This window comes from Lolium rigidum, chromosome 7 (assembly GCF_022539505.1).
Source record: "Lolium rigidum isolate FL_2022 chromosome 7, APGP_CSIRO_Lrig_0.1, whole genome shotgun sequence".
Taxonomy (NCBI): Eukaryota; Viridiplantae; Streptophyta; class Magnoliopsida; order Poales; family Poaceae; genus Lolium; species Lolium rigidum.
In genome coordinates, this window is record NC_061514.1 from 321,371,927 (window position 1) to 321,395,828 (window position 23,902).

At 45.3% G+C, this 23,902-nt stretch overlaps 2 protein-coding genes across 2 annotated transcripts; one reads left to right on the plus strand and one right to left on the minus strand.

The window, feature by feature from the left end:
* Nucleotides 1–3,267: 3,267 nt before the first annotated feature.
* Nucleotides 3,268–15,753, plus strand: LOC124678920 (tRNA-dihydrouridine(47) synthase [NAD(P)(+)]-like). Its single transcript, XM_047214776.1, has 10 exons — nucleotides 3,268–3,507; nucleotides 9,765–9,881; nucleotides 9,983–10,201; nucleotides 11,202–11,469; nucleotides 11,572–11,831; nucleotides 12,255–12,527; nucleotides 12,786–13,067; nucleotides 14,778–14,898; nucleotides 15,147–15,316; nucleotides 15,418–15,753. Exons 1-10 carry the CDS (start codon nucleotides 3,268–3,270, stop codon nucleotides 15,514–15,516), a joined length of 2,049 nt encoding a protein of 682 aa, XP_047070732.1. The 3' UTR covers nucleotides 15,517–15,753.
* A 1,041-nt stretch (nucleotides 15,754–16,794) lies between these two features.
* On the minus strand, nucleotides 16,795–23,644 carry LOC124678739 (peptidyl-prolyl cis-trans isomerase Pin1-like). The gene is made up of 2 exons (XM_047214602.1): nucleotides 23,362–23,644; nucleotides 16,795–17,175 (listed from the first exon to the last, which is right to left on the minus strand). The coding sequence occupies exons 1-2, from the start codon at nucleotides 23,603–23,605 to the stop codon at nucleotides 17,051–17,053; spliced, it is 369 nt and encodes a 122-aa protein (XP_047070558.1). The 5' UTR covers nucleotides 23,606–23,644; the 3' UTR covers nucleotides 16,795–17,050.
* Between the last annotated feature and the right edge of the window lie 258 nt (nucleotides 23,645–23,902).

Below are 23,902 nucleotides of genomic sequence, written 5' to 3' on the forward strand. Positions count from 1 at the left end.
TCATAAATAACACAACTTTTATTTTGCAAAGAAATTATGTATCTCATCAATATGGTCCGTTTTTAATGTTGGTGATTATACATAGAGCCATAATAAAAAAAATATATTGGCACTGCATTTATACACGTACCTCTCCCAATTAATATGAGCATATCTTGCTACATACACACCATAACTTTTATTTTGCAAAGAAACTATGCATTTCATCATTATGGTTAGGTTTGTAATATTGGTGATTATGCACAGAACCATAATAAAATATTTAGATATCGGAGCTGCATTTATATATGCATATCTCTCCCAACTAATATGCATATCTTGTTAGTTTTACACAAACATCATAGCATATGTTTTGCAAACAAATGATATATACGTACTCAATTGTTATGGCATGGTGTTTAACATTGATGATTCTAGATAGAGCTACATTAAAGTTTTTTAGATATTGGCACTACATTTACATCTCTATTCTAAATTAATGCTCACATATATTGTTGGCTCTTGCCTGTTTTTTCGTGGGCTGGTTTTCATTGCATGCTCAACGGTACCTAGAGGAGGTGTCCTCACGGAGGGGAGAAGAAGATGGGGCCATAGGGTCGAGAGCTACCGGGATGATGACATGCGAGTTACCCAGCTTCGGATCACGTAGCACGATGGATGGGCATACGCTGCTTGTCAAGAATTATCTAAGCGACTAGCGCGAGATTATAATGAGTAGTTGTTGTGCCCCTGAGGGCTCATGCGATCTGGCTTATATAATATTCCCGTATCTAGGGTTTCTACGGCAACGTCCTACCTGGATACAACTTCCCTATCTATGTTAAAATGTATTGCCGTACTTGTCAAGGATCCACCTTTTCTAGCTAGTCGTCTATGGGTCCCGGACTAGCTGTCTGAAACACTCGTTATGCATACACATTCACGATCCTTTACAGTACCAAATAAAAAGATTACAATAGGTCATATGACCAATACTTACATAAGAGCCATAATGGCAGGAGATCATCAACCACACATCATAAATAATTAAGAAGAAAGCATTGGCATGGCCCAAGGCATGACATAACCCTAGAGGAAACTGACTGAGAAGACGTTCCTAGCTCGCATAGACGTCGTCAACTTCTTCTTCATCTGCTGAACTCCACCAAATCTGGCCAAGTAAATAGCCAGGGCATGCGTACATTATGAATTGTACTCACAAACCACCTTAGAGAGAAGTAAAGGATATGCATATTTGGCATTAGCAAGGAACAAGCACTATTCTAAGGTTACAAGGAGTGAGAGATAGTTTCTCTCGAGAATATGACATCTCTATATATATTTGCTGAAGAAAAAAAACCTTTTTTGAAAAAAAGTTTCTTTTTAAGACTAGTACGTAAGGGTGACCCATTTTCCTTTGCGACCATCTCAGTATGACCAAAACAACTTCTCAAACTTTCCATCGTACCTCCCAGGTATATTTCCACCAGTCCACTCGTATTCCCCCGTACCTCCCAGGTACACTTCCACCAGTCCCACTTGTGTTCTTTTCCAAGCCCTTTGGAACATACTTTTATAAAACAAAACTTTCTTTAATGCCAAGAAGCTTCCATTCCCACGTCCATAACCGCGGACACGGCTATTCGAATAGTTTTACACTCTGCAGAGGTTGTACACTTTCCCCACAACTATCCGAGAATATGTCGTGTGCGTCTCCTTCCTGCATATCATCTATGCCACAACAAACTCCCGAACATAACCTTTCGCCTACATCCCCTGGTTTGAGTCCTTCCCTATGGGCTATGCTTCCCGGCACACCTCCACCCTTGAGCATGTCCCGAGAACCTCGTCAGAAGAACCACAGTATCGTCCGGCCATAGGCAACAATGGTGTATTGCCTCCTCCCGTGAGAACAACCCGGCTTCAATGGACACATACAAGATGCACCCTCGTAGCAGTTATGAGGTGTCCCGCACCAGGTTCAATAAACTACGGGTTAAGCCCCGTGCCCACGTTAGGGAGTGTGGTTGCACTGGCTAGGTCCGGTTAGGTACTCATTCACCAAAGCTTTTCAAAAACCATTTTTATTTCAACTTGCCTCCAGCAAAACTTCCTTACAAACACTTTTTATTTTAAAAAACTCACACTTGTTGAGGGTTGCCCCATTCCAAGGTTTTCAAAGAATCCGACGAGGACCAATCGGTCGACATCGCGTCTAAATCCGCCATGTGCACATCCTCCGAAGCCATCTACCACGGTGAAGCATGCATCAGCCCCAAACACCTCCATTTTAACGGCGAGAACGAACAAGAACGCGACGGAATACTCACCGGCGAAAACGGCGGAGAAGACCGCGGCGGGGGTGCGGCGGCGCGCGCGGAGGGGCGCGGATCTTCCGCGGGGGTGCGGCGGAGGTGCGGCGGGCGTCGACGCAGCTCGGCGCGGCTCGGCGGGCGGTGGAGGGGCGCGGATCTGACGGATTCCGGCGGCGGCGCGCGGGTGGCTGCGGCGGCGCGCGGGGGAAAACAGGTGGGGGAAACTGAAATGTCCGCGCGCGGTTTCAGAAATGGGATACTGGTTTGGCCCTCTATCGCCGCTCCCACCCCGCACAAGTAGGGGGTGAAGACCCGCCCCGTAATCGAAAACAGCAAAAATCGGAGCGGGGGACGTTTTTACGGGGTCTGTTAGACGGCCAGGTAGAGCCTAAACCCGCATTCCTACGGTTATTATACGGGTTTGGCCCTTTTAAGGGTTCTGTTAGACATGCTCTTAGTGGTACTAGAGGCCGCCTCCGTCCTAGCCGCCACCAGCGGCCCCAACCACGCTAATCCCTGCCGCAATCCCCAACCCGACGACAACGTGCCTCTGTCCCAACCGTTGTTGCCGGTTGGGTCGGATGGTGGCATCGCCTCGCTGCCTCTATTCGAGGATAGAGGTTCGGAGGCACAAGACTGGTTAGGTTGACCCATTTTGTGTCGGTATGAGGATGTAAATGTGGTGCACGCTGGATTTGATGGTGTGTCTAAATCTACGAATGAGATGATTATGTGTTTTGTGAAACAATTATCCCATATGGTGTTTTGTGAAAAAAAAATCTACAGTTGTGGTTGTGTGGTAACAAAAAAAAATCCTCAACTGATGGTGTTAAGTCATAAAACCTCCAATACCTAAAAAAAAAAAAGCCATAAAACCTCCAAAATTTGCTATTGCATAAAACCCTGGCCGCAACCTGTGTATCATGTGCAGGCTGTAGCTTCACTCTCCTCGCGCCGCCGCCACGCAGCTACCATGGCCGCCACCGCGCCGGCCGATGTCCTGCCAGACCCTTGCCCCACCGCCGCGGATTCCTCTCCGCCGCCTCCTCCCACACCGGAGGAGCTGGTGGCCCGCGCCGTCGCCCCCGTCAAGGCCGCCTTCCTGCGCCCGCCCCCCGTGCGCGACACCCCCACCAACGAGGAGAGCAGGGCCAGCGGCGCCGTTCCCCTCGAGAAGAAGTCCAAGCGCCAGTTCAGGCGCGAGCGCAAGCAGGTACCCACCCCCACCCCGTAACTGCTTGCTGCAATGCCCCAGCGTTATGGAGCTGTGCTTGCGTGCCAGGTGCTTGTGGTAATGCCTACCTGTAATTACTCTGTACTTGGTCGGCATTTTGGTCCTGCTGCATCTCTTGTCTGCAAATTCGATTTGTTGCTAGGGTGAATTTTCCTGTGCAAAGATAGAACTAGACACAATCAAGCTGACGCTGGGTCGAAGACTTTTTAATTAAAAAGTTTTTAGCAATTGTAATCTTGACCTATTGTTAGCCTAGTAAGTATAGAAGTTGTGAGAAAGAGCCACATACTGAATATAAATGTGGGGACTAATATTTTCATTGTCCTGGTGACCCCCCCCGTAGTAGCGAATGCGGGCTGCTTGCTGTAATGCCCTGGTATTGTGGAGCTGTGCGTGCCAGCTGCTTGTCGTAATGCCTTCTTGTAGTTGCTCAAGACTTGGTTGTCTTCTGGTCATGCTTATTCTTGCCTGAAAAAATGATTCGTTGGTGGGGTGATATGTGCCTGTGCAAAAATAAGAACTAGACAAATACACAGATGCTGGGTTAAAAAACTTTAGGTTGCACAGTTTCTAGCAATTTGAAGTCTTTGAACCTATTTTTTGATGATTTACGTACACGGAAATGACTAGTAAGTACGCAAGTTGCAAGAAAGAACCACACACCGAATATAAATGTGAGGGCTAATATGTTCACTGTCCTGGATGGATGCATGGTCTGTTTGATTATTGTTTAGGAAGAAACTAGCTTGTGGGCATCTTGTTTAGAATTCAATGACTCTTTTAGAATTCTGCTCTCCATTCCTCCATTTTTGGGTGTTAAGTCAGCAACTTTAAGTGACTAGTTGAATGCCCGTGCGATGCACGGGTTCTAAATTTCTTTAATATGGTAATTCGTATGTACGAAAAAATATAACCACATAATATTACAAAAATAATAATATTTTATGTTGCTTTAAATGTAATTCGAAAAGCTATAATTCAACATCATATTATGCATATAAAGCAATGATCCAACAGTTAACTCTTATAGCGTAGTGCAGGTGAGTCAACCAAATGAAGTAATCATCCTTGATTAAGTTGTTCGATTTGTTTCACTAATATCATTTTTCTTGGTGAGTACTTTTTTCCATGTTCTCACCATCCCAGGTGAAACAACATTTATTCCTTATTTTTTTGATATCCTTCCCATCTGGTTGCCCTCTTCCTCCGGTAGGAACTAACTTTCATATGCAAGCATTATCATTCATGACTCATTGAATTTAGAATCTAATCACCTCTTTTGTAATGCCTTGAAGCAAGAATATAAAAATATTTAGGCGCTATTAAGTTGTGCAAATCATCAGTTGCACAATGATATGCACAATGATTGATATGCACAAAGACCATTAAAACACCTCACTTTGCAGAGATTATTTGAAAGACAGTTAAAACACCTCACTTTGTAAGTTCCTTACACATAAATAATATTCTACATATACACTACAACATGATCGAAGTAACAACAGACTTCAAGCAACATAGTAAGGTGTTGATACAACCTTTACGGATTTTAAAAAATCAAGATAAATATTATTTTCTGCACTCAATGGTTTGAGCGGCTATAACATTGTAAGTATTTTCTCAACAACAAAATATAGTTTACAAAAGACATACCAGAAATGAGAGTAAAAGTGCATTAAGAAGATACAATTAAATCAATTGAATCACCATTCGGTGCATGAGTACTATCTGATGAATACACTACATACAATATATTATCGCTTCAAAATATGATGTTCTACTAATCCTATATATAATCCTAATATTCTCCCTTTATACATGGTCGGAAGTGATATCCAAATATAGGAAATCATTGCTGATCTTTTGGAGAGCATTCATTTTCTAGGCCTGCAAATTAAGTATTGAAGTGGAAAAATACATTATAGAGCAAAAGCTAAACACTTAAGGCGGGCACAAATAGAGATTCACACAAGGCTGCCGTGACATAACAGGAAAGCTCCATGTGAAGCACAATATAAAAACCACAGTAAACTACATATAGTAAGATTTCGGGAAACAGAGTACTGAGCCAAAAAAAAAATATTGAAAAAGAGTACTCAACCAATTGATTCACATGCCATTGAACGCAGTAAACCTTCTGATGAGAAACATATCAGTTGCAGTGCTTGAATAAAAACATAGATGGTGCCAAAATTATCAGTGCAGTTTTACACTGATACTCTAAACTAAGTACACGCGATAAAATCATGGATATGTTGGTTGTGCACATGGTTCCACCTTCTTTGGCAGGCATAATACAAAACGATACTTTACCAAACTGTCATATTTGCCTGGTAGTTAGGGCGTTAAGTAATTGGATATCTTAATCTATTGCAGTGCTTGAATAAAAAGATTAACAGATCTTTACCTGGCTAAGCCCATTATCTAGCTCCATTGATACTCTGACAGGTTTGTCACACCTCTGAAGCTATGTTGTAGTGATGATTCTGACACCAATGCAATATCTTTGCTTATTTATATATGGGATACAAAACGCAAAATGGTTACAGTTCGACAGAAATTAGACAAGCCAGCAACCAACTATTCTGAAGTGGAATCATACACAATCTAAGAACAGAACCATCTAGCAGTAATTCCGTATTTAATGTTAAGAAGGGACCAAGATTCAACCAGATCATTCCATCAACACAAAATGTAACCTGAAAACCAACCGTCGCTTCAACACAAAATGTAACCTGAGAAGCAATGAGTGTACATCAGTGGACTACAAGGGTTTACCGCAGTTAATGAGAGGAAATGTCAGCTCATTTGGGCAAGAACACCCCAAGAAACAAAAGCAGCATTACAAAATCAGACCTAAGGCAATCTATGAAACAACTGACTCGGAGTGGCACTACGCTTGGCTAATAGATGATATAAACTCGATAAACCACTGAACCTTGGTATTCCCTTGATTACAACTATAATTCTAGAAAAGCTGCTTTTTATCTGTGATTATAAAAGTATAAGGAAATTATCAAAACTTGGAAGTGCTTTAACCAATTTGAGGATATGGGGCACCTCAACAAATTAGTATGCCTACCGGCTGTGTAGGTGCTTTCTTGACAGCGGGAACTTTTGTAACATCTTAATAATTTTCTGTGTATAAACACAAAATAACAAGCACGAGATAAACTAATAGTGAAATATAAGCAATATTGATTGACATCCACCCCAAACAAGAAAAGATTACCATATCTTTACCTGGCCAAGCCCATTATCTAGCTCCATTGATACTCTGACGGGTTTGTCACACCTCTGAAGCTATGCTGTAGTAATGATTCTGACACCAATGCAATATCTTTGCTTATTTATATATGGGATACAAAACGCAAAACAGTTTCACTTCGACAGAAATTAGACGAGCCAGCAACCAACTATTCTGAAGTGGAATCATACTTAAGGGTACATTAAACAGATACTTAGCATTTTATTACTTAGCATTTTATGATTTAGAGATAATAGTACTCAATGTCATGGGTTTACAACTAACATAAGGAAGCTGGTGGAACCATCCTGCATTCTGAATAGATAACATACAAAAATATTTACATAAAAAAGCAAAAAAAACATTTATTTTTTCAGTTCAGCCAACAACACTTCTAAAGCAGCAGTTGTGTATCCATAATTCCATATGATATATGCAACAACATAATAAATAGGAATCTAGCAAGAATCGCATGGTTAACTCAATCTCTGTCAATATAGCATGTGATTAGAAGACACACCTCGTGTGGCGGTGTGCATGCATAGTGATGTGTGTGTTGTAATCCTAAAAGAAAGCGTTTGTGCGCAACTGAAATATATGGCCTGGTTTGTAAAGTTAGGGAGCACTTAAAACTTAAGTTTTGTGAATTGTTGCCCGATGTGAATGCACAAATCGTTGTTCTTGCAGAAAAAACAATAATGTGAACTAAGAAGTAATTTTGATGTCCCCGTGCAAAGATTAGAAACAAAGCATTATTAACATGAAAATAGAAGGGAAAAGCAAATATTTGGTGTCACTTACAGTGGAAAGACCGACTCAACTCCCACGCCAGCATTGTAGCGATCCCAGCATTGTGCCTTTCTATGACGATGCCTTCCAGTGTAGACTCCTGCCGCTTGTTCTTAGGAACTTGTTGTACATAGAATCAGAAAAGAAGATATATAAATGAACAACACTAAAGCGAGAGTGCACTTACTTGGTACTACTTACAACTCTCGTTGAATAATACATCCATGCTATAAATAGAAATCTCCCTCTCTATGCGGACTTTGTCGACTGGCTAAGATCTGACATATTCAAGTAATGAATATGTTAAGTTGTCCAAGTGACCATTTCAACATTATTGCATGTCCCACGACTCCTGGAATAACTCTTGGCTTACATTCATAATGTGTCCAGCCGTCTTGTCTGGCCTCTTGAACTTAATGCGTGGCGGGTGCTCAACCAAATGAATATGTTAAGTTGTCCAAGTGACCATTTCAACATTATTGCATGTCCCACGACTCCTGGAATAACTCTTGGCTTACATTCATAATGTGTCCAGCCGTCTTGTCTGGCCTCTTGAACTTAATGCGTGGCGGGTGCTCAACCATGGGAGAGCTGGAATCTTCATCCTCAAGAGAAACCTCGGCAGTCCCCACTGTGAAACCCCTCACCGCCAAAGCCATGGTGCACAAACCATAAGCCTAAATGCTCTTCCATGTGAATGTTTGGACGCTGCACATCAAAATTCTGTCCAATAACATATACCAGGATCAATTAGTAACATAGGACAATGAACCCGCAACCTGTATACCCAATACGAACATTGGCAGACACCACAATTTGACGAATCCAGCTGCAAGGCCTCACAGGTTCTATGAACGACAATTCATACCCATGAGGTGCGCATCCCAGAGTAACTTCAAAGACGCGCCACAGGTTTCGGCTCGATAGACACTCTACAACAAATCAATAAAATCCTGTGACCAGTCCTCCGCGGACAAAAAAAACGAACACTGGGATCAAATGGTCTTGGTCGATTTCATTCTGAACCCACATAGGGGCGGATCAAGATGATGTTGCCGGGTGTGCAGCGGCACACCCAGAAGTTGTGAAGGTCAATGAGATTTAAATAATTGCCGACTAAGAAAGACTTTGGTGGCGATCTCGAACTTCTTCCTCGACTTGGGACTTGCACAGGCGCTCTACAAAGATGCAGCCTGAACAAATCGACGACTCGTCCTCACGGTATCTTACCTCTGTGGTGGAGGTCAAGGAGGAAGGCGAGGGCAGGAGGACAGAGCCAGCAAGCATCGTCCATGTGGCACCCTCGCACCGCCGCTGCCGTCATCGTCATCGAAGTCCAGCGGGACGGCGCCGATTCATCGTCATCGAGCTCCCCGACCTCGTCCGCGGCGGCACCATCTGGAGTCCAGCGGGACGGCGCCGAGTCGCGGAACTCCGTGAAGGCGCTGCTGACGGCCGCCGGCGAGAGGAAGATCTTGGAGAGCACGGGGCACCAGCGGCTGCGTCGCGGAGGAGGCAGGCGGCGTTCGCGAGCACGGAAGAGGAGGGGTTTCCAAGCGGCGATGTGAACGACAGCGGCGCAGGTGCGAAAGAGGAGCGCGGACTGCGTGAGGGTTTCCTTTCGTTTGGGACAGGAGAGGGAGGGGCGGCAGCCGTCAGGGCGCTGTGTGCGCTTAGGTGGGCGGATAATTTTGACGAAGATTTTTTTTTTCGGGAAGCGTTGTTTGCGGGACGAGCAACGCTCGGGGAGTTCGACGAAGGACTAAACGGACGATGTAGCGATTGACGACGGAACCAGCTCCTCCTTTTTAAGTAGGAGAGATAAGTTTGATGGGATTTTGTACTCATTATGTTTATCCAATGCTTGCTGTAGCAACTAGTGACGATATAAAATGTCCTACATGGATTTGCAACGACAATTTGGGGCTACCTTACTAGTAGGATCTATACGTTGAGTTATGTACCATCTTTGTTGCAAAACCGCCTTTGAACTACACCTATTGCATACCTGCATTCCTGTCACCTTTTGGCCCCTGCTATGGGCTTCTGCTCTGGTCATAAATGTCTGCGTGCTTTGGTAATGTGCAAGAGATGCCCACTAACATGATGGTCCTTCTGTGTATGTGTATTTCTTATGTAGCGCTGTGGGCAACCTATACTAGAGAGTGTTGTTTGCTTATGCTGTGTACCACTTATGCAGGAACAGGAGTCTGTGTCACGTCTTTGTGTAGCAGTAGGGAAAACTGGAAAAGCAGACGCTTGCAAATATGGCGCTTCTTGCCGTTTCAGCCATGACGTAGATGCATATTTGGCTCAGGTATTTATTTCATGTGGCTATTCTTCTTGGCCCTTGTTGATTTGGTGTTCTCCATGAGCCTATAACTCATGAATTATCACGTCGTTACTTTCCTTGCGCAGAAACCAGCTGACCTTGAAGGAACGTGCCCATTTACTGTTTTGGAGCAGTCTTGCCAGTATGGACTAACTTGTCGATTTTTTGGTACACATAAGGACAACCATGCACCTTCTGAGAACCATGAGATAAATCCTTTGAGTAAAGATATTCAAAAGCTTTTATGGAAAACCAAATATAAATTCCCCAGGGCCAGTGCTCAGATCAAACATCTTGGTCTTAAGGTACATCATTAAGCTTTGCTTAACTCTATTTTCTATCTGGTCTATCTTTTGCACTTATATTGGAGCACATTGCAGGTTTTTATGGGTTTAAATTTGTGTATTGAATAATTATCAGTTACCATTTGCTGAAACAATAATGGCTAATACATAAAGCTGTAGTAAACCTATGTTGTAATATATAAGTTCTGCATCCTAATAATTTTTTCCGCATCTCTAATCTTATTGTGTCTCTTACTAGCTAGAATTTGATGTATGAACTGGCGTTGCACAAATACTTACTTTCCGCTGGTAAATTATTTTATGGTATCATAGTAAGTTACTGCTAAGTGTCTTATAGGTAGTAGACGCACAAACATATCTATTAAATGAACAGTATGTGTCACAATTTGGTATCTAGCAATTGGCTGGAAATGACTGTTACCCTGCTTCCCTTATTACTTAACGTGCAAAATATGTTGTGTGTGCTGCGTCGCTTATGTCTGTGTGATGGCTCTGGTTCCAACTGGTATTGCAACCATATGGAGACGAGTCTGCCAGTATGCAGCTGCTAGTTTATGTATCTAACAAAATAATTTCTTTAATGGCTCTGTTTAGGATATTTACTGTGGCAAGTGGCGGCAAATTTCTTAAAATATGCTTTACTTATAGGAAACGAGTAGGTGTGAGGAAAGCCAAACACGATGTAATTACATAGTGGCGCTCCAGGCTCTTCAATATAATAAAAAGAGATGTGTGTGGTAGTGTGATAGTTATGTGCCTGATACATGTGTAAGATCTAGGAAATGTCTGTCAACAAATGGTCAATGAAAGCTGTTGAGTTATGTAACCCCTTTCTGTTTAGATTGCAAGTTATTGTTATGAAGTTCCTGTGATGCATGTGGTGTTTGTATAAAATCTGTACTTGCCACTATTTTGTGTTTCTTAGGGATCTATTTCTTGATTTCTGCTACATGATATATGTTAATTTATTCTCTCTGGATGGATACGTTTTATATTGCAGGAAGTCATGAAGATTAAAGCAAATGCAATAACCGATGATAAGAGGGCTAATAATGATAATCCAGATGTATCATGTGAACTGAATGGTGATGATAAAACTGAATCTCTTTGCAGTCCTCCTGTGAATGCGGAACATGATTCCAGTTTGTGTGAGGAAATGGATAATTTGGGGGGTGAACCTTTGATTGATAACTCTGTTCCATGTGTCGGGCCAAGGGCATCGAAGAAGTCAAAGGTTGAAGGTGATGAAATTCACAAAAATGCAGCTGGTAATTAATTTTGTTTCTAGACTTACGAGTCATTGTTGTAAGTTCTCCTATTGCTTATAGCGCCGTTTCATTTGCTTACCTTTTTATTGACATTAGGGTCAGGTTCTCATGACACTAAGGTGCACCTTGAAGATCCTAGTTTACTTAATGGATTGGAAGTCCCTTCAGATAGCACAAGCTCTTGCAGAGTTGACCTAGTCACAACACCTCAATTACGTGAAAAAAAGCTCATAGATTTTCGGGAGAAATTATACCTTGCTCCCTTGACCACTGTTGGGAATCTTCCTTTTCGGAGGCTGTGCAAAACATTGGGAGCTGATATTACTTGTGGAGAAATGGCTATGTGCACTAATCTTATGCAGGTTAGAAAACTCGCCTCTCTCGTTTGTTCCATCATATGCGGACATGCCCTTTCTGTGTCTTTGAGTAGAGATGTTTCTTACATCCATTACAAAATGTTGCCGGAGGCAAAGTTGACGGATTACTTCCCTCCAATCCAAAATGTAGTGCATATATTTTTCTTTAAAAAGTCAAACGATTTGACTTAGTATGTAGAAAAAAGTATCTATCTAGAATACCAAATCAATACCGTTAGATTCATCATGATGTATATTTTCCTATGATATCTGATTTTGTAGATATAGATAGTTCTCTCAATTATTTGGTCAAAGTTAATGACGTTTGACTTTTCAAAAAACTTGTATGCACTATATTATGGCAAGGAGGGAGTATCATCTACTGGATATTCTTCATGAAGTCCCTTCATATGAATATATTTCATGTAGGGGCAAGCGTCAGAGTGGGCTTTGCTGCGACGACATTCATCAGAAGATTTATTTGGGGTGCAAATATGTGGAGCTTTTCCAGATACAGTAGCACGGACAGTTGAACTTGTGGATAATGAGTGTTCGTTTGACTTCATTGACATAAATATGGGCTGCCCAATTGATGTAGTTGTCAACAAGGGTGCCGGGTCTTCATTGCTCAACAAACCTATGAGGATTAAGGGCATTGTTCAAGCATCATCTGCTGTCACTACCAGACCGCTAACTGTTAAGGTAATTTCACGGCTCAACTTTCTTGGGATTTTTAGAAGCTAGCTAATGTGTGAGTGTCTAGATGTTGCATTACTTTATCTGTTGCTGGTGTAGCATGCAATGGTCCCCACTCATAGAGTGGTTTAGGTTAAACTAGAAATTATTATGAAAACCAAGTTATTTCAGTTAAGCCCTTCATTATGGTGCTACATGCATAACATATATTAAATGAAACATCTGAATCATTTTGCTCACCTTGTCTTCACTGCTTGATCCCAGGTAAGAACAGCTTTCTTTGAAGGAAGGAATCGTGCTGATTCTTTAGTTTCAGACATTTATGACTGGGGTGCTTCAGCCATAACAATACATGGTCGATCACGGCAACAACGCTACAGCAAACTTGCCGATTGGGACTATATTAACCAGTGTGCACAGAAGGCCCCTGACAACCTGCATGTCATTGGAAATGGTGATATATTCTCCTTTACCGACTGGAACATGCATGTTTCAGGCTCCTCCAAAATTTCCACTTGCATGATTGCTCGTGGTGCACTTATCAAGGTTAGTATATGCAACAGTTTGTAATATTTACATCTATATATATTACGAAAAAAGGAATAGCAAAATGATTCTGTCACTTGTGCACTTCGGCAAAGTGTGGTTGTGAACCACGTGTTGGCTTGGAGTTGTGTTCAGTTCTAGATTAAGAAATTATGCCTAAATTATTAATCTTGGAAAGTTCTAATTCTGCTTCAGTTGTCAACGATGAATTGATGATCTGCCATAACAAGTGTGATTCTTTGTTGCAATCTATTCCGTATTTGTGACAGTGTTTTATGCTCTGCTTATACCGTTCTGTATCTTGTGTGAATGATTCATTTTAAATACTTCTGACCATTCTAGAATTGAAATATAGTTATTAGATATGTCTAGTGGTTCAACCAGAACATATTTAGCTGTTTTATCACATCTGGTTCCTTTTCTTCCATGAATGTTTCACGCTGGTCCCTCTCTTTCGATCTAAAAATTTAAATACCAATTATTTTAGAAGTCTGATAGATATGGTCCCTGGCCGTAGCAGCCAAATGGCTGATGGCTGTGCATCCATATTATTTTTGTAATTGGTGAAAGGTGTTTACACAGCTGTATACATGGTTCCACTTATGGTTTTAAAGGCGTTAAGGTGTCTTAGAGCGGTTTGGGGGCACTCTAACGCCTAAGCGACGCCTAGGCTCCTAAAGCGCTCTATATCCAAGGCGGAGGGGGAGCGCCTTGACGCCGAAGCGTCGCCTAGGCGACGCCTTAGGGACGCCTTTAAAACCATGTTTCCAGCGCATACTTCACATTGAGTTGATACTATATGCACAAGATAATCTGTAGAGTGTAATCCTAGTAATTCATGAGGATACATGCAAACTTGTTATTACTTGAATGCTAGTAGGTCCTAACATTTTTTGTTTGTTTGTGTGATGCTCTTACTAGCTTAATAACCTCTATGCATCTATCTAGTAGATGAGATGTTTGGATTAGTCCAACTGCGCCCAATCACCATTGAAATAATCCATGCATTGGTTAGTCAAAAATCAGGCGACAAAGACATATCACATGGTTGGCACGAAATATTGGTGCCGGTGAACTTGTACTCCAGATTTGTCTTGCTCCCATTTGAAGCATAGCAACACTCAGTTCAGTTTGCATGGGTAGGATTCAGAACCATGTGTATGGTAGCTCTGAAGGTCAGGAAGCAATGGATTGCTCCTCCTGCTAATATTTGCGTTTATTTGTTGTTTATGTGATTTTCTTACTAGCTTAATAACCTCTATGTTAAGCTAGTAAAATTGATTAGTCCAATTTTGCCTGATCACTATTGAAACAATCCATGCATTTGGCTGTAAAAAATCATGCATCAAAGGAACATCACATGGTTGTCATGAAATATTGGTGCCAGTGAACTTGTCCTCCAGTTTTGTCTTGCTCCCATTTGAGGCTTAGTACACTCAGTTCAGTTTGCGTGGGTAGGATTCAGAACCTTGCTAACGTTGCTGTTTATGGGAGCAGTAAAGATCAGGAAGCAATGGATTCCTGCTCCTGCCAATAATATCATAAAATACATCAAAATCTCAGGTTTATGTCGCTTATACTATGCTCTGTTCTTGTCCGCTGCTACATTTAACAAATAATGACATGGTGTTCCCCCAGGAATGCCCATGTCTATATGTGTAATCATATCTATTGATTTGGCGCTAATTCATGACGTCTGATGCTTGACAGCCTTGGATATTTACCGAGATAAAAGAACAAAGGGACTGGGATATTACATCTGATGAGAGACTCGATATTCTCAAAGATTTTGTGCGTTTTGGTCTGGAACATTGGGGTTCCGATACCAAAGGTGAGTTCTCATCTCTGCAAATACTGAGTATGCAGAAAGTAGGACCCTTTTTGGGTTACTTTCTTTACTAGGAGTGCAAACTGAAATGTAAACAGTAATCAGCCCACCATGTAGTTTTGCTAATTCCACTGAAACTTGCATTGCGAGGAAGCAAAATTTTCTAACAAACAACCCACAGAGAGAATGAATTACAAATAAATAGTAATATTGATTCTCAACAGAACTGTTCTGATTACATGGTTCCTCAGGTGTGGAGACGACCCGCCATTTCCTGCTAGAATGGCTGAGCTACACGTGCCGGTACATCCCGGTGGGGCTGCTGGATGTCGTCCCGCAGCGGCTCAACTGGAGGCCCCCGAGCTACTGCGGCCGCAACGACCTCGAGACCCTGATGGCCTCCGACTCAGCCGCCGACTGGGTAAGCAACTCTCCTCATCGTTCTCCCCTATAGCCGGGTCTGTGAACCTGTTGATACATGAGCTTGAAGCTGACGTATTTCCTCTGTGGTGCAACACGCAGGTGAGGATCTCAGAGTTGCTGTTGGGCAAGGTTCCTGAAGGGTTCACCTTCGCGCCCAAGCACAAGTCCAACGCCTACGATCGCGCGGAGAACGGCTAATGGAACAAGTTTTCAAGTCAGGCGGCCCGTTTCGAGCATAATCAACATCAGGAACTCGGACATTCTTATGCTTCCTTTGAATGGTTATTTAGCTGTGCGGTAGAACAGTATGATATCGATTTTTTTTTTTCTAAATGCTGAATGCTGCATGTTTATTCGAAGAAGAATAATGAATGCTGGTAACTGTAAGGCATTAGATAGTTATATGATGATCCAAAAGCTTCACAAAGGGGCTTTCTCGTTTCAGTTTCAAATCCCACGCAATTATACTAGTTTACTGCTACACTCAAACACTACAACTCAAGGACCTGATTGTTCTTAGTCCTAATCAGTCGTGCCGTTGTCGCGGTCCTGTCCTGTCCTACTGGTCTTCTGGCAGGGTTGGTCAGCCTGATGACTGGTCCGGTGGATCTGGAACATGCGTGCAGAGCATCCGTTCAAGGGCAGTAGCCTCCCCGTGAGCCTGCAGCGCTGGGCCTGGAGATACCATGTTTTTTTTTGAGTGATGGCACGTCAACGTAATGAATCAAAATGGATTGCACCAACACGACAGGCCAGAGAGAATGAAGATCTCCCATCCAGTCCTAACCGCCCAGCTCAACATGTTCGACGAGGGTCCAACAGGTTCGACTAGGGTCGCCATCGAATGGTGATAGTTTATCATGAAGGATCTAGGGCGAAGCCCAATGTCGAGCTTCCCTTCAGGTACAGGACTTGACTGTCATATTGTTAACTATGGCGATGGAATTTCTCAGATGGACATGGATTCGGGATACAAGTTTCACGAGTTCAAATCCAGGGAAGAGGACTGGGGAAGAAGAGAGAAGGAGACGGGGATTCTAGAGCCGGGTTCGCCTGATCCAACTTGGATAGCGTTACAAGTCCGAGCTCGTGTGCTTATATCACTTGGACCATTCTGGACCGTAGACACGAATGTTGGGCTTCACCGTTCTCTTGGGCCTGTCTCGGATAGCTTGGGCTTCGCTTGCCTTGGAGCCCGTCTCCCCATCATCAGCAGTGTCGCCAGCTCTTAGCCTTGCCGAATCAGATACAGTGGTGTACCTGACACATATGTATACTCACATGACCTGAACAGTCGAGAAACAACACACGGTGGAAGTCTCCAGTCTCCAGAGTAGTTAGAACAGGAAGAAAAACCAAACATGCCAACAGCCACCAGGGCAAATTTAAAGGGGATGGTCTTGCCCAGTTTGACCACTTGAACTAGTTTGCCATCCTCTCCCCCGTCACGACTTTAAGACGAGAGGCGTTGGGCAGTTTCGAACCGAAACAACGATTGATCAGAAACTAATGTACACAAAAAAGATAAAACATAGCATTACGTTGAAAGCTCAAAAGCTCAAACGTTAACGAGCAATGATGTAGGCAACAAGCTCAAATGGTTATAAGGCTCCGAGCAAACGTGTTAGACAATACAGGACATATTCTCCATTCAAGTTTCAGGCTGCCGGAAAGAAGCGGCACATGCCCTGGTAGAAGGGACGCCCAGTTGCTAAGACGTGAAGGCTTCATCTCAGGCGGTCCGACGGATGATGTGGACCCCACTCTCGGTGTCGATGATGTCGCTGATCTCACCCACCTTGAGCGCGTATGTGGCATCCTCGAAGGGCTTCTGCATCTGCCTCCTCCCAAAGGTGCCTATCAGGAAGGATTCAGTGCAAGAAAAATGGTTAGAAAGATCCAGATGTGAGTCATGCAGACATGCATGTATCAAGCAGGCGCAAAGACACATGTTTCAGGCGCAAAAAAGAAACTCAGTGCAAGAATATCATAATTATCTCTGAAGATTCGATTAACAAATGAGCATCATGGTAGTGAATTTTCAAATCAGCAAGATTCAAAACTTTTCAGTGAACTTAAACATCATCACCAATAGAAGAGATGCACACTTGTATCATTCTCCCCTTCAACACAAGAAGGCAAACCTAAGCTAACTAATCTCAAATCGGAATGTAGATGAGCAAGCACGTCATATCATAAAGAGATTTGCTTCATGACATAGTAAGAATATATTCTAGCTGCAGCACGTGGCAAGATCCCACTCAAATGTAGCAAGAGGTCACAATCAATTGTGCGAAACAATTAAAAACAACTTATCTCTGACAGACAATTAATACTGAAGATCTAACCACACTGACACACCCATTCCAATATTAGCAACCTGGTTTTTAAGATAAGCAAAAATCCAGAAAAATGTATATGCAACACTTTTAGGTGAACTCTATCCATTATCATCTCTCTTAATTTAAACATAGCTAATATTCCTTGAACTGCTATATTCCTGCCTGTATGTTGCTAACAATTGATATCAGAGCTCATGATGCTATTGCACTTGACTCCATGGTACTTTCAGTGGGTCAACATCTGGCCATTATGAACTCCAAAAAGATGACAGGCCAATGGTGTCAAGTGCAACAGATATCATCAGCTTTGATACCGAATTGCCAGGAACATCAGTTCACACGTGTACATACTGCTGCAAAGATGACTGAGACAGCTCGATTGACAGGGAAAGGATATACTCCGTATCATATATTAAGTATTGGCATGACAGAGAACAGGAATGGATTGTCATTTTCCTTGCTTAATGAAAATAGACGTGCATACAGAGCTAACAACTCCTTAGACTGGAAACTATCAACTAATTCTAAAAGGTGGCTACTAGATATAGTAGCTACTACGTCAGTGCTTCCATGAAAAAGGTTCAAATCATCTCTACTACTTATAAAAGAGCGAACATGAATTTTTCTAAAGCCACCCCATAAAACATACCAGACCTGCTAAAACCGCACCATCAGGCCCACTAAATGGTGTGTTGCATTAGCCTAATCATTCTTTTCATGTGCGCTTAGCAAATAAGTTTGACGGACTGTACTACGACGCAGAGGAATATGCCAGCGGATGAAAAGTTCGCAACCCTCGATCCAAAATTCACGGGAGCACTCTCCCCACTTCCCTCACGATTGCATCTCATAATTGAAAAAAAATTTGTTCAGGATCGCCCCGGCGCGAGCTCCATGCCTCCATCGATGCGTCACCAACGGTCGCCGTGCCCTACTCCCCGTCGAGGGAAGAAGTGCGACGGCGCCGCGGCGGCAGGGCAGCAGTGTGACGCCGCCGTGCCTGCAGGATAGCAGCTTCACGCCTCGGCGTTGCCGGAGCAGTAACTCAACGCCGGCGCGTTGCCTTGGCCACCTCGAACGGCCCAATCCCGGCGGACACCACGTCACGAACGTGGTCGTCGTCCCACTCCGCGTGGCCACCACATCCTACACCGACAGACGATGCCGCGTCTCCTGCGCCGAATTAGGTATTTCTGTTTTATGCCAAATTTGAGTTTATCCTGATGCTCTGACGAACAACCTCTTCGTTGAGGATGACAATGGTTCAGAGACAACATATCCCCAGACTGTATCCGATGCATGTGCAGAATAAAGTTTGACCATTGTAAGGCACGCTGTACGGATATGTTTGTGGAACTATTCTGAGTTTTGTTGGTCGTTTCAGTTAGTGGAAACAATTCATCCATTGGAGTTGCTGCTGCTTTCGGTCGGCAGGAAAATGTGAAGAAGAAGCACTGACAACTTCATTATGAGTCAAAGGTTCAGCTACAGTGATGGTGAATTTGAGTAATTGTTATGACCGGCCTGGTGGCCCAACCGGCCAGGCCTAAGTTAGGGGCTTAGCCCAAGTTAGCAGATTAGGGTTTCGCAATTCTCTTATAAATACAAGTTGTAATAGACCATATCGATGAAGCAATAAACAGATCTTATAGATCGTTATTGCCGACTCCTTGAGGAGTCGGTCTTCCCTGCCCTAGCCGCCGCTCCTTCCCTTGCGCCGCCTTCCTCCAACCTCGCGACGCGGCCAGCCGCCGGCGCCGTCTTCCTCTCCCTCGTCTAGCACACTTCCACCCCTACAATCTACGTAACCGGCCTGGTAGGATCTCAGATCCTATCAATTTGGTATCAGAGACCTCTACGATCATGTCTTCGAGCCAGCCCACCGCCACCACCGCCGCCGCCTCCGAGACGCCGCCGGCCTCCTCCGCCGCCGCGCCCCTGCCGCCGCCCTCCACGGGCGTCGCGGCGCCCCTGCGGATGTCGCGGGCGCCGCCCCTCCTCTCGCAGCAAGAGCTCTCGACGGCCATCCGCGACCTCGCCACCGCCGTCCAAGGCATCCGCCCGTGCCACGATCGGCACTCGGGGGATGACCCCGCCGCCGCGCGCCGCCGGCCCTCAACGCCTACTCGGCCGCGCCGGCGTCTCCGCCCGTCCGGGGCGTGCCCGCCCGCCCCGACCTCGCCGCCCCCACCGCCGTGGTCGTCGTGGCAGCCGGCCCCCGGCGCCGGGCCCGCCTCGCTGCCCCGGGCGTCCCCATCCGGCGGGTGTCGTTCCCGCCGTCGCCCTCGCGGCTCCCGGCGTGGGTGACCGCGACGGAGCCCCCGCCCGGTCTACTCGTCCGCATCGGCGCCTCCTCCCGTCTACACGACCGCCGGGGACCCTCCGAGGCCTCCTTTCCGGGAGCCGGCATACTCGCGCTTGGCGGAGCCTTCCGGCCGGACGCGCGGAGTACCGGGCGCCGCCGGCCCAACCCCCCACGCTACGCCAAGCTCGACTTCGCCACGTACGACGGCGTCGAGGACCCCTCAGCCGGCTCAACCAATGCGAGCGGTTCTTCGGAGGGCAGCGCACCCTCGCCTCGGACCGGACTTGGCTCGCCTCGTACCACCTCCGCGGCGCCGCCCGGACATGGTATTACTCCCTCGAGCGAGGATGAGGGCGGCATGCCCCCGTGGGACCGCTTCCGCGAGCTGCGCCTTCTACGCTTCGGTCCCCCGATTCGCGGCGGTCGCTTGGCGGAACTCGGGCGTTTGGCCTTCACCGCCACGGTGCAGGACTTCGCCGACCGCTTCCGAGCCCTCGCATGCCATGCGCCCGGGGTGACGGGGCAGCGGCGCGCCGAGCTCTTCATTGGCGGACTGCCGGACCACATTCGCGTCGACGTGGAGATGCGGGATCCCCGAGACCTGCGGTCGGCCATGTACTACGCTCGCGCCTTCGAGCAGCGCGCGCGGTCCATGCGGCAGGCCTTCCCGGCCAGCGACGTTCGGCCAGCCGACCGCCCTCCCCGACACCACCGGGCCGGCGCTCACGGCCGTGACTCATGCGGGGTACTCCGATCCAGCTGCGACGCGGCCTTTCCGTCGGCTGACCACGGCCGAACAGCTCGAGCGCCGTCGTAAAGGGTTATGCTTCAAGCTGCGACGAGCTCTATGTGCCGGGCCACGTTTGTCCACGCCTGTTCTACTTGGAGACCGTAGACGACATTGCGGCTGATGTCGTCGCAGCTCGGGCTGGGCGACGCGGCCGTCTCCCGAGCCGACACCGTTCGGGATGAGTTCCACCAACGGTTTCCGGCTATCCAGCTCGAGGACGAGCTGTTTGAGAAGGCGGGGAGAGATGTTATGACCGGCCCGGTGGCCCAACCGGCCAGGCCTAAGTTAGGGGCTTAGCCCAAGTTAGCAGATTAGGGTTTCGCAATTCTCTTATAAATACAAGTTGTAATAGACCATATCGATGAAGCAATAAACAGATCTTATAGATCGTTATTGCCGACTCCTTGAGGAGTCGGTCTTCCCTGCCCTAGCCGCCGCTCCTTCCCTTGCGCCGCCTTCCTCCAACCTCGCGACGCGGCCAGCCGCCGGCGCCGTCTTCCTCTCCTTCGTCTAGCACACTTCCACCCCTACAATCTACGTAACCGGCCTGGTAGGATCTCAGATCCTATCAGTAATGTTGCTCCTTTTTCTTTCCTGAAGTTGGCATTCCACACTTGAAGTGGTTTGACGTGGAGGGAGAGTACAGTGTGATGGTGAATGATCTTCTTGGACTACTGCAGCAGAAGGTATTGTTTAAAGACTGCTCCACTGATCAAATGTGAGAACACAATTGCTTCTTGCTGAATCCGTCCAAATTAGTATATTTTCGTTTCTTAGTTTAGATGGATTTCTTGTGTGAATATATTAGTTTTTGTTTGTTTGAGAGTAGCTTATCGCATGTACCACGCGATGAGAATATATCAGTTCTTGCAAATGTTTCAGATTAATGAAGTCGAGTACATGCATTCAAAGGGAGTTTCTTCATCTTCATATAAAATAAAGCCTAATAATTTTCTTATGGGACTTGGTAGGAAAGCCAATCCGTTTTGCTTTTATATCTAGCTATTTGATAATAAATTATACACTCTTGACTCCATCTTGTTTGAAGGAAAATGTTGTTGATGTGTTCTGTTACTCAAACACAATACCCTAATCCTATATTTGGTGCCTAAGACAAAGTGTTAATGAGTATAAACGTGCGTTGCACGCAATACCCTAATCCTATATTTGGTGACTAAGACAAAGTGTAAATGAGTATAAACGTGCGTTGCACGTGCGATCTTACTAGTCATAGTAGAGTGTCCCATTGCTGTTTCAGTGAATAGTTTGCTCAACTTGTATTGGCACCAAATGGGGCTGACACCAATATACATGACCTACTACAGATCCACCAATATACACTATTTCAGCAATAACACAGAACACACCAAGTACATTGTTAGTATTCACACACGAGATTATAGGACCTTGCTAACTGTCAGTTTGATTTGATGTCATGACCAGCTCTATAAGAAGATAGGCGCATCTATTTTCAATGGCAAAAACATATACAGATCTATACTCAGCCAGTTCTTAATCTAGCCTCTCTAGCAGCCAAGCTGACCCAGTGATCTTCATGACCGTACATACAAATCATGAATTGTATGTTCGTCACAGTTGGTATCGGAGCTTACGATGTTGATTGCACTTGACAACATGGTACTTTTGGTGGGCCAGCATCTGGTCACAATACAATCTCCACATAAAAGATAGTCCAATGGTGTCAAGTGCAACAGATCCTGTAAGCTTTGATGCCAACTTGTCACAGACGTCAGTTCATGACGGGTACACACTGCTGCGAAGATGGCTGGGACAGCTCGAATAACAGGAAAGGATTGGCATGCCAGGGAACAGGAAATGTGGCCTCCTACTGCCTCAAGTTAACTCCTTGCCTTTGTCAGGAAAATGCAGAGTATTACACATTATAACTACTAGTTGAACACTGATAATCCTTGAGCTGGAATAAATGCATACCAAAGCAGCTAAGGGTGTCTGTGGTTTAGCTTTTTTCAACGTGCTTCCTAATAAAATAAGTTAGAAGCTAACCAGAGGGATTATTTGCCTCCGCGGATTATCCAAAGCAACCTGCTTTCTGTAGTAAAAATTTCACAGCAGCTCTTCATATAACAGTTTTTCAATTGGAAATGTGGCCTCCTACTGCCTCAAGTTAACCCCTTGCCCTTGCCAGGAAAATGCAGAGTACTTACAGATCATAACTAGTTGGACACTAATAATCCCTGAGCTGTTATAAATGCACACCAGGACAGGTGAGCTAACCAGCCCTTCTATCTCACAAATCCAATCCCTCGATTTTACAACAACGCAGTCGAATACACTATTTTCTTCACACTGAATAAAAAGGTACTGCGGCAATCCACTAATAACATCACAGCTAGGTCAGGAAAAATACTAATTAATCGGCTAGATCATATACTTCATATCCCAAGGATCTGTAGCTTCACTTGTTTCCCCCCCAGGAATCGAACAATAACGGAACGGATGCAACGAGAAGAATCAAGAACGGACTGGATCGATCGGTCAGGGTAACCATAAAAATCCCTAGCAGCAAGACGTCCAAATCTAGCTCGTGACCCACAAGGAGCGGGGCGCACAGGTGAGGCGCGTACCTAGGTCGCCGCCGCGGCGGGCGGAGGAGCAGTCGGAGTGCTGCGCGGCGAGGTCGGCGAAGGAGCCCCGGCCGGAGAGGATCTGGTCGCGGAGCTCCCCGAGGCGGGCGGCGGCGTCGGCGCGCGTGGTGGCGGAGATGACCCGGCCCTCGGGGTCCTTCCAGGACGCCTTGCGGCGGGAACCCTCGTGCTTGATCAGGATGTGCGACGCCCGCACCGTGTCCTCCCCCGCTGCCGACGCCATCGCTTCCGCCGCTCGCCGCTCCGGTTGAACAGGAAAGAAAGATGAGATCTTTTTTTCGAAATGCTGATTTCTGTTCTGTGGGCGGAGGAAACCTGCGTGCGCTTGTATGGTGAAAGCAATGCACAAGGCGTATCCTAGTAGTACGCTTTACAAGGATGTGTGGCGTAGAATCAGAGAGACCCTCTTATCAGCCCTCCAAGTTAGATCCAAGTACCGGACTCACCTAGATATCAAAGTACAAAACTCAAACTGTTTGGAAAAAATTGAACAAAAATTCAGTAAATAGTAAATGTTATA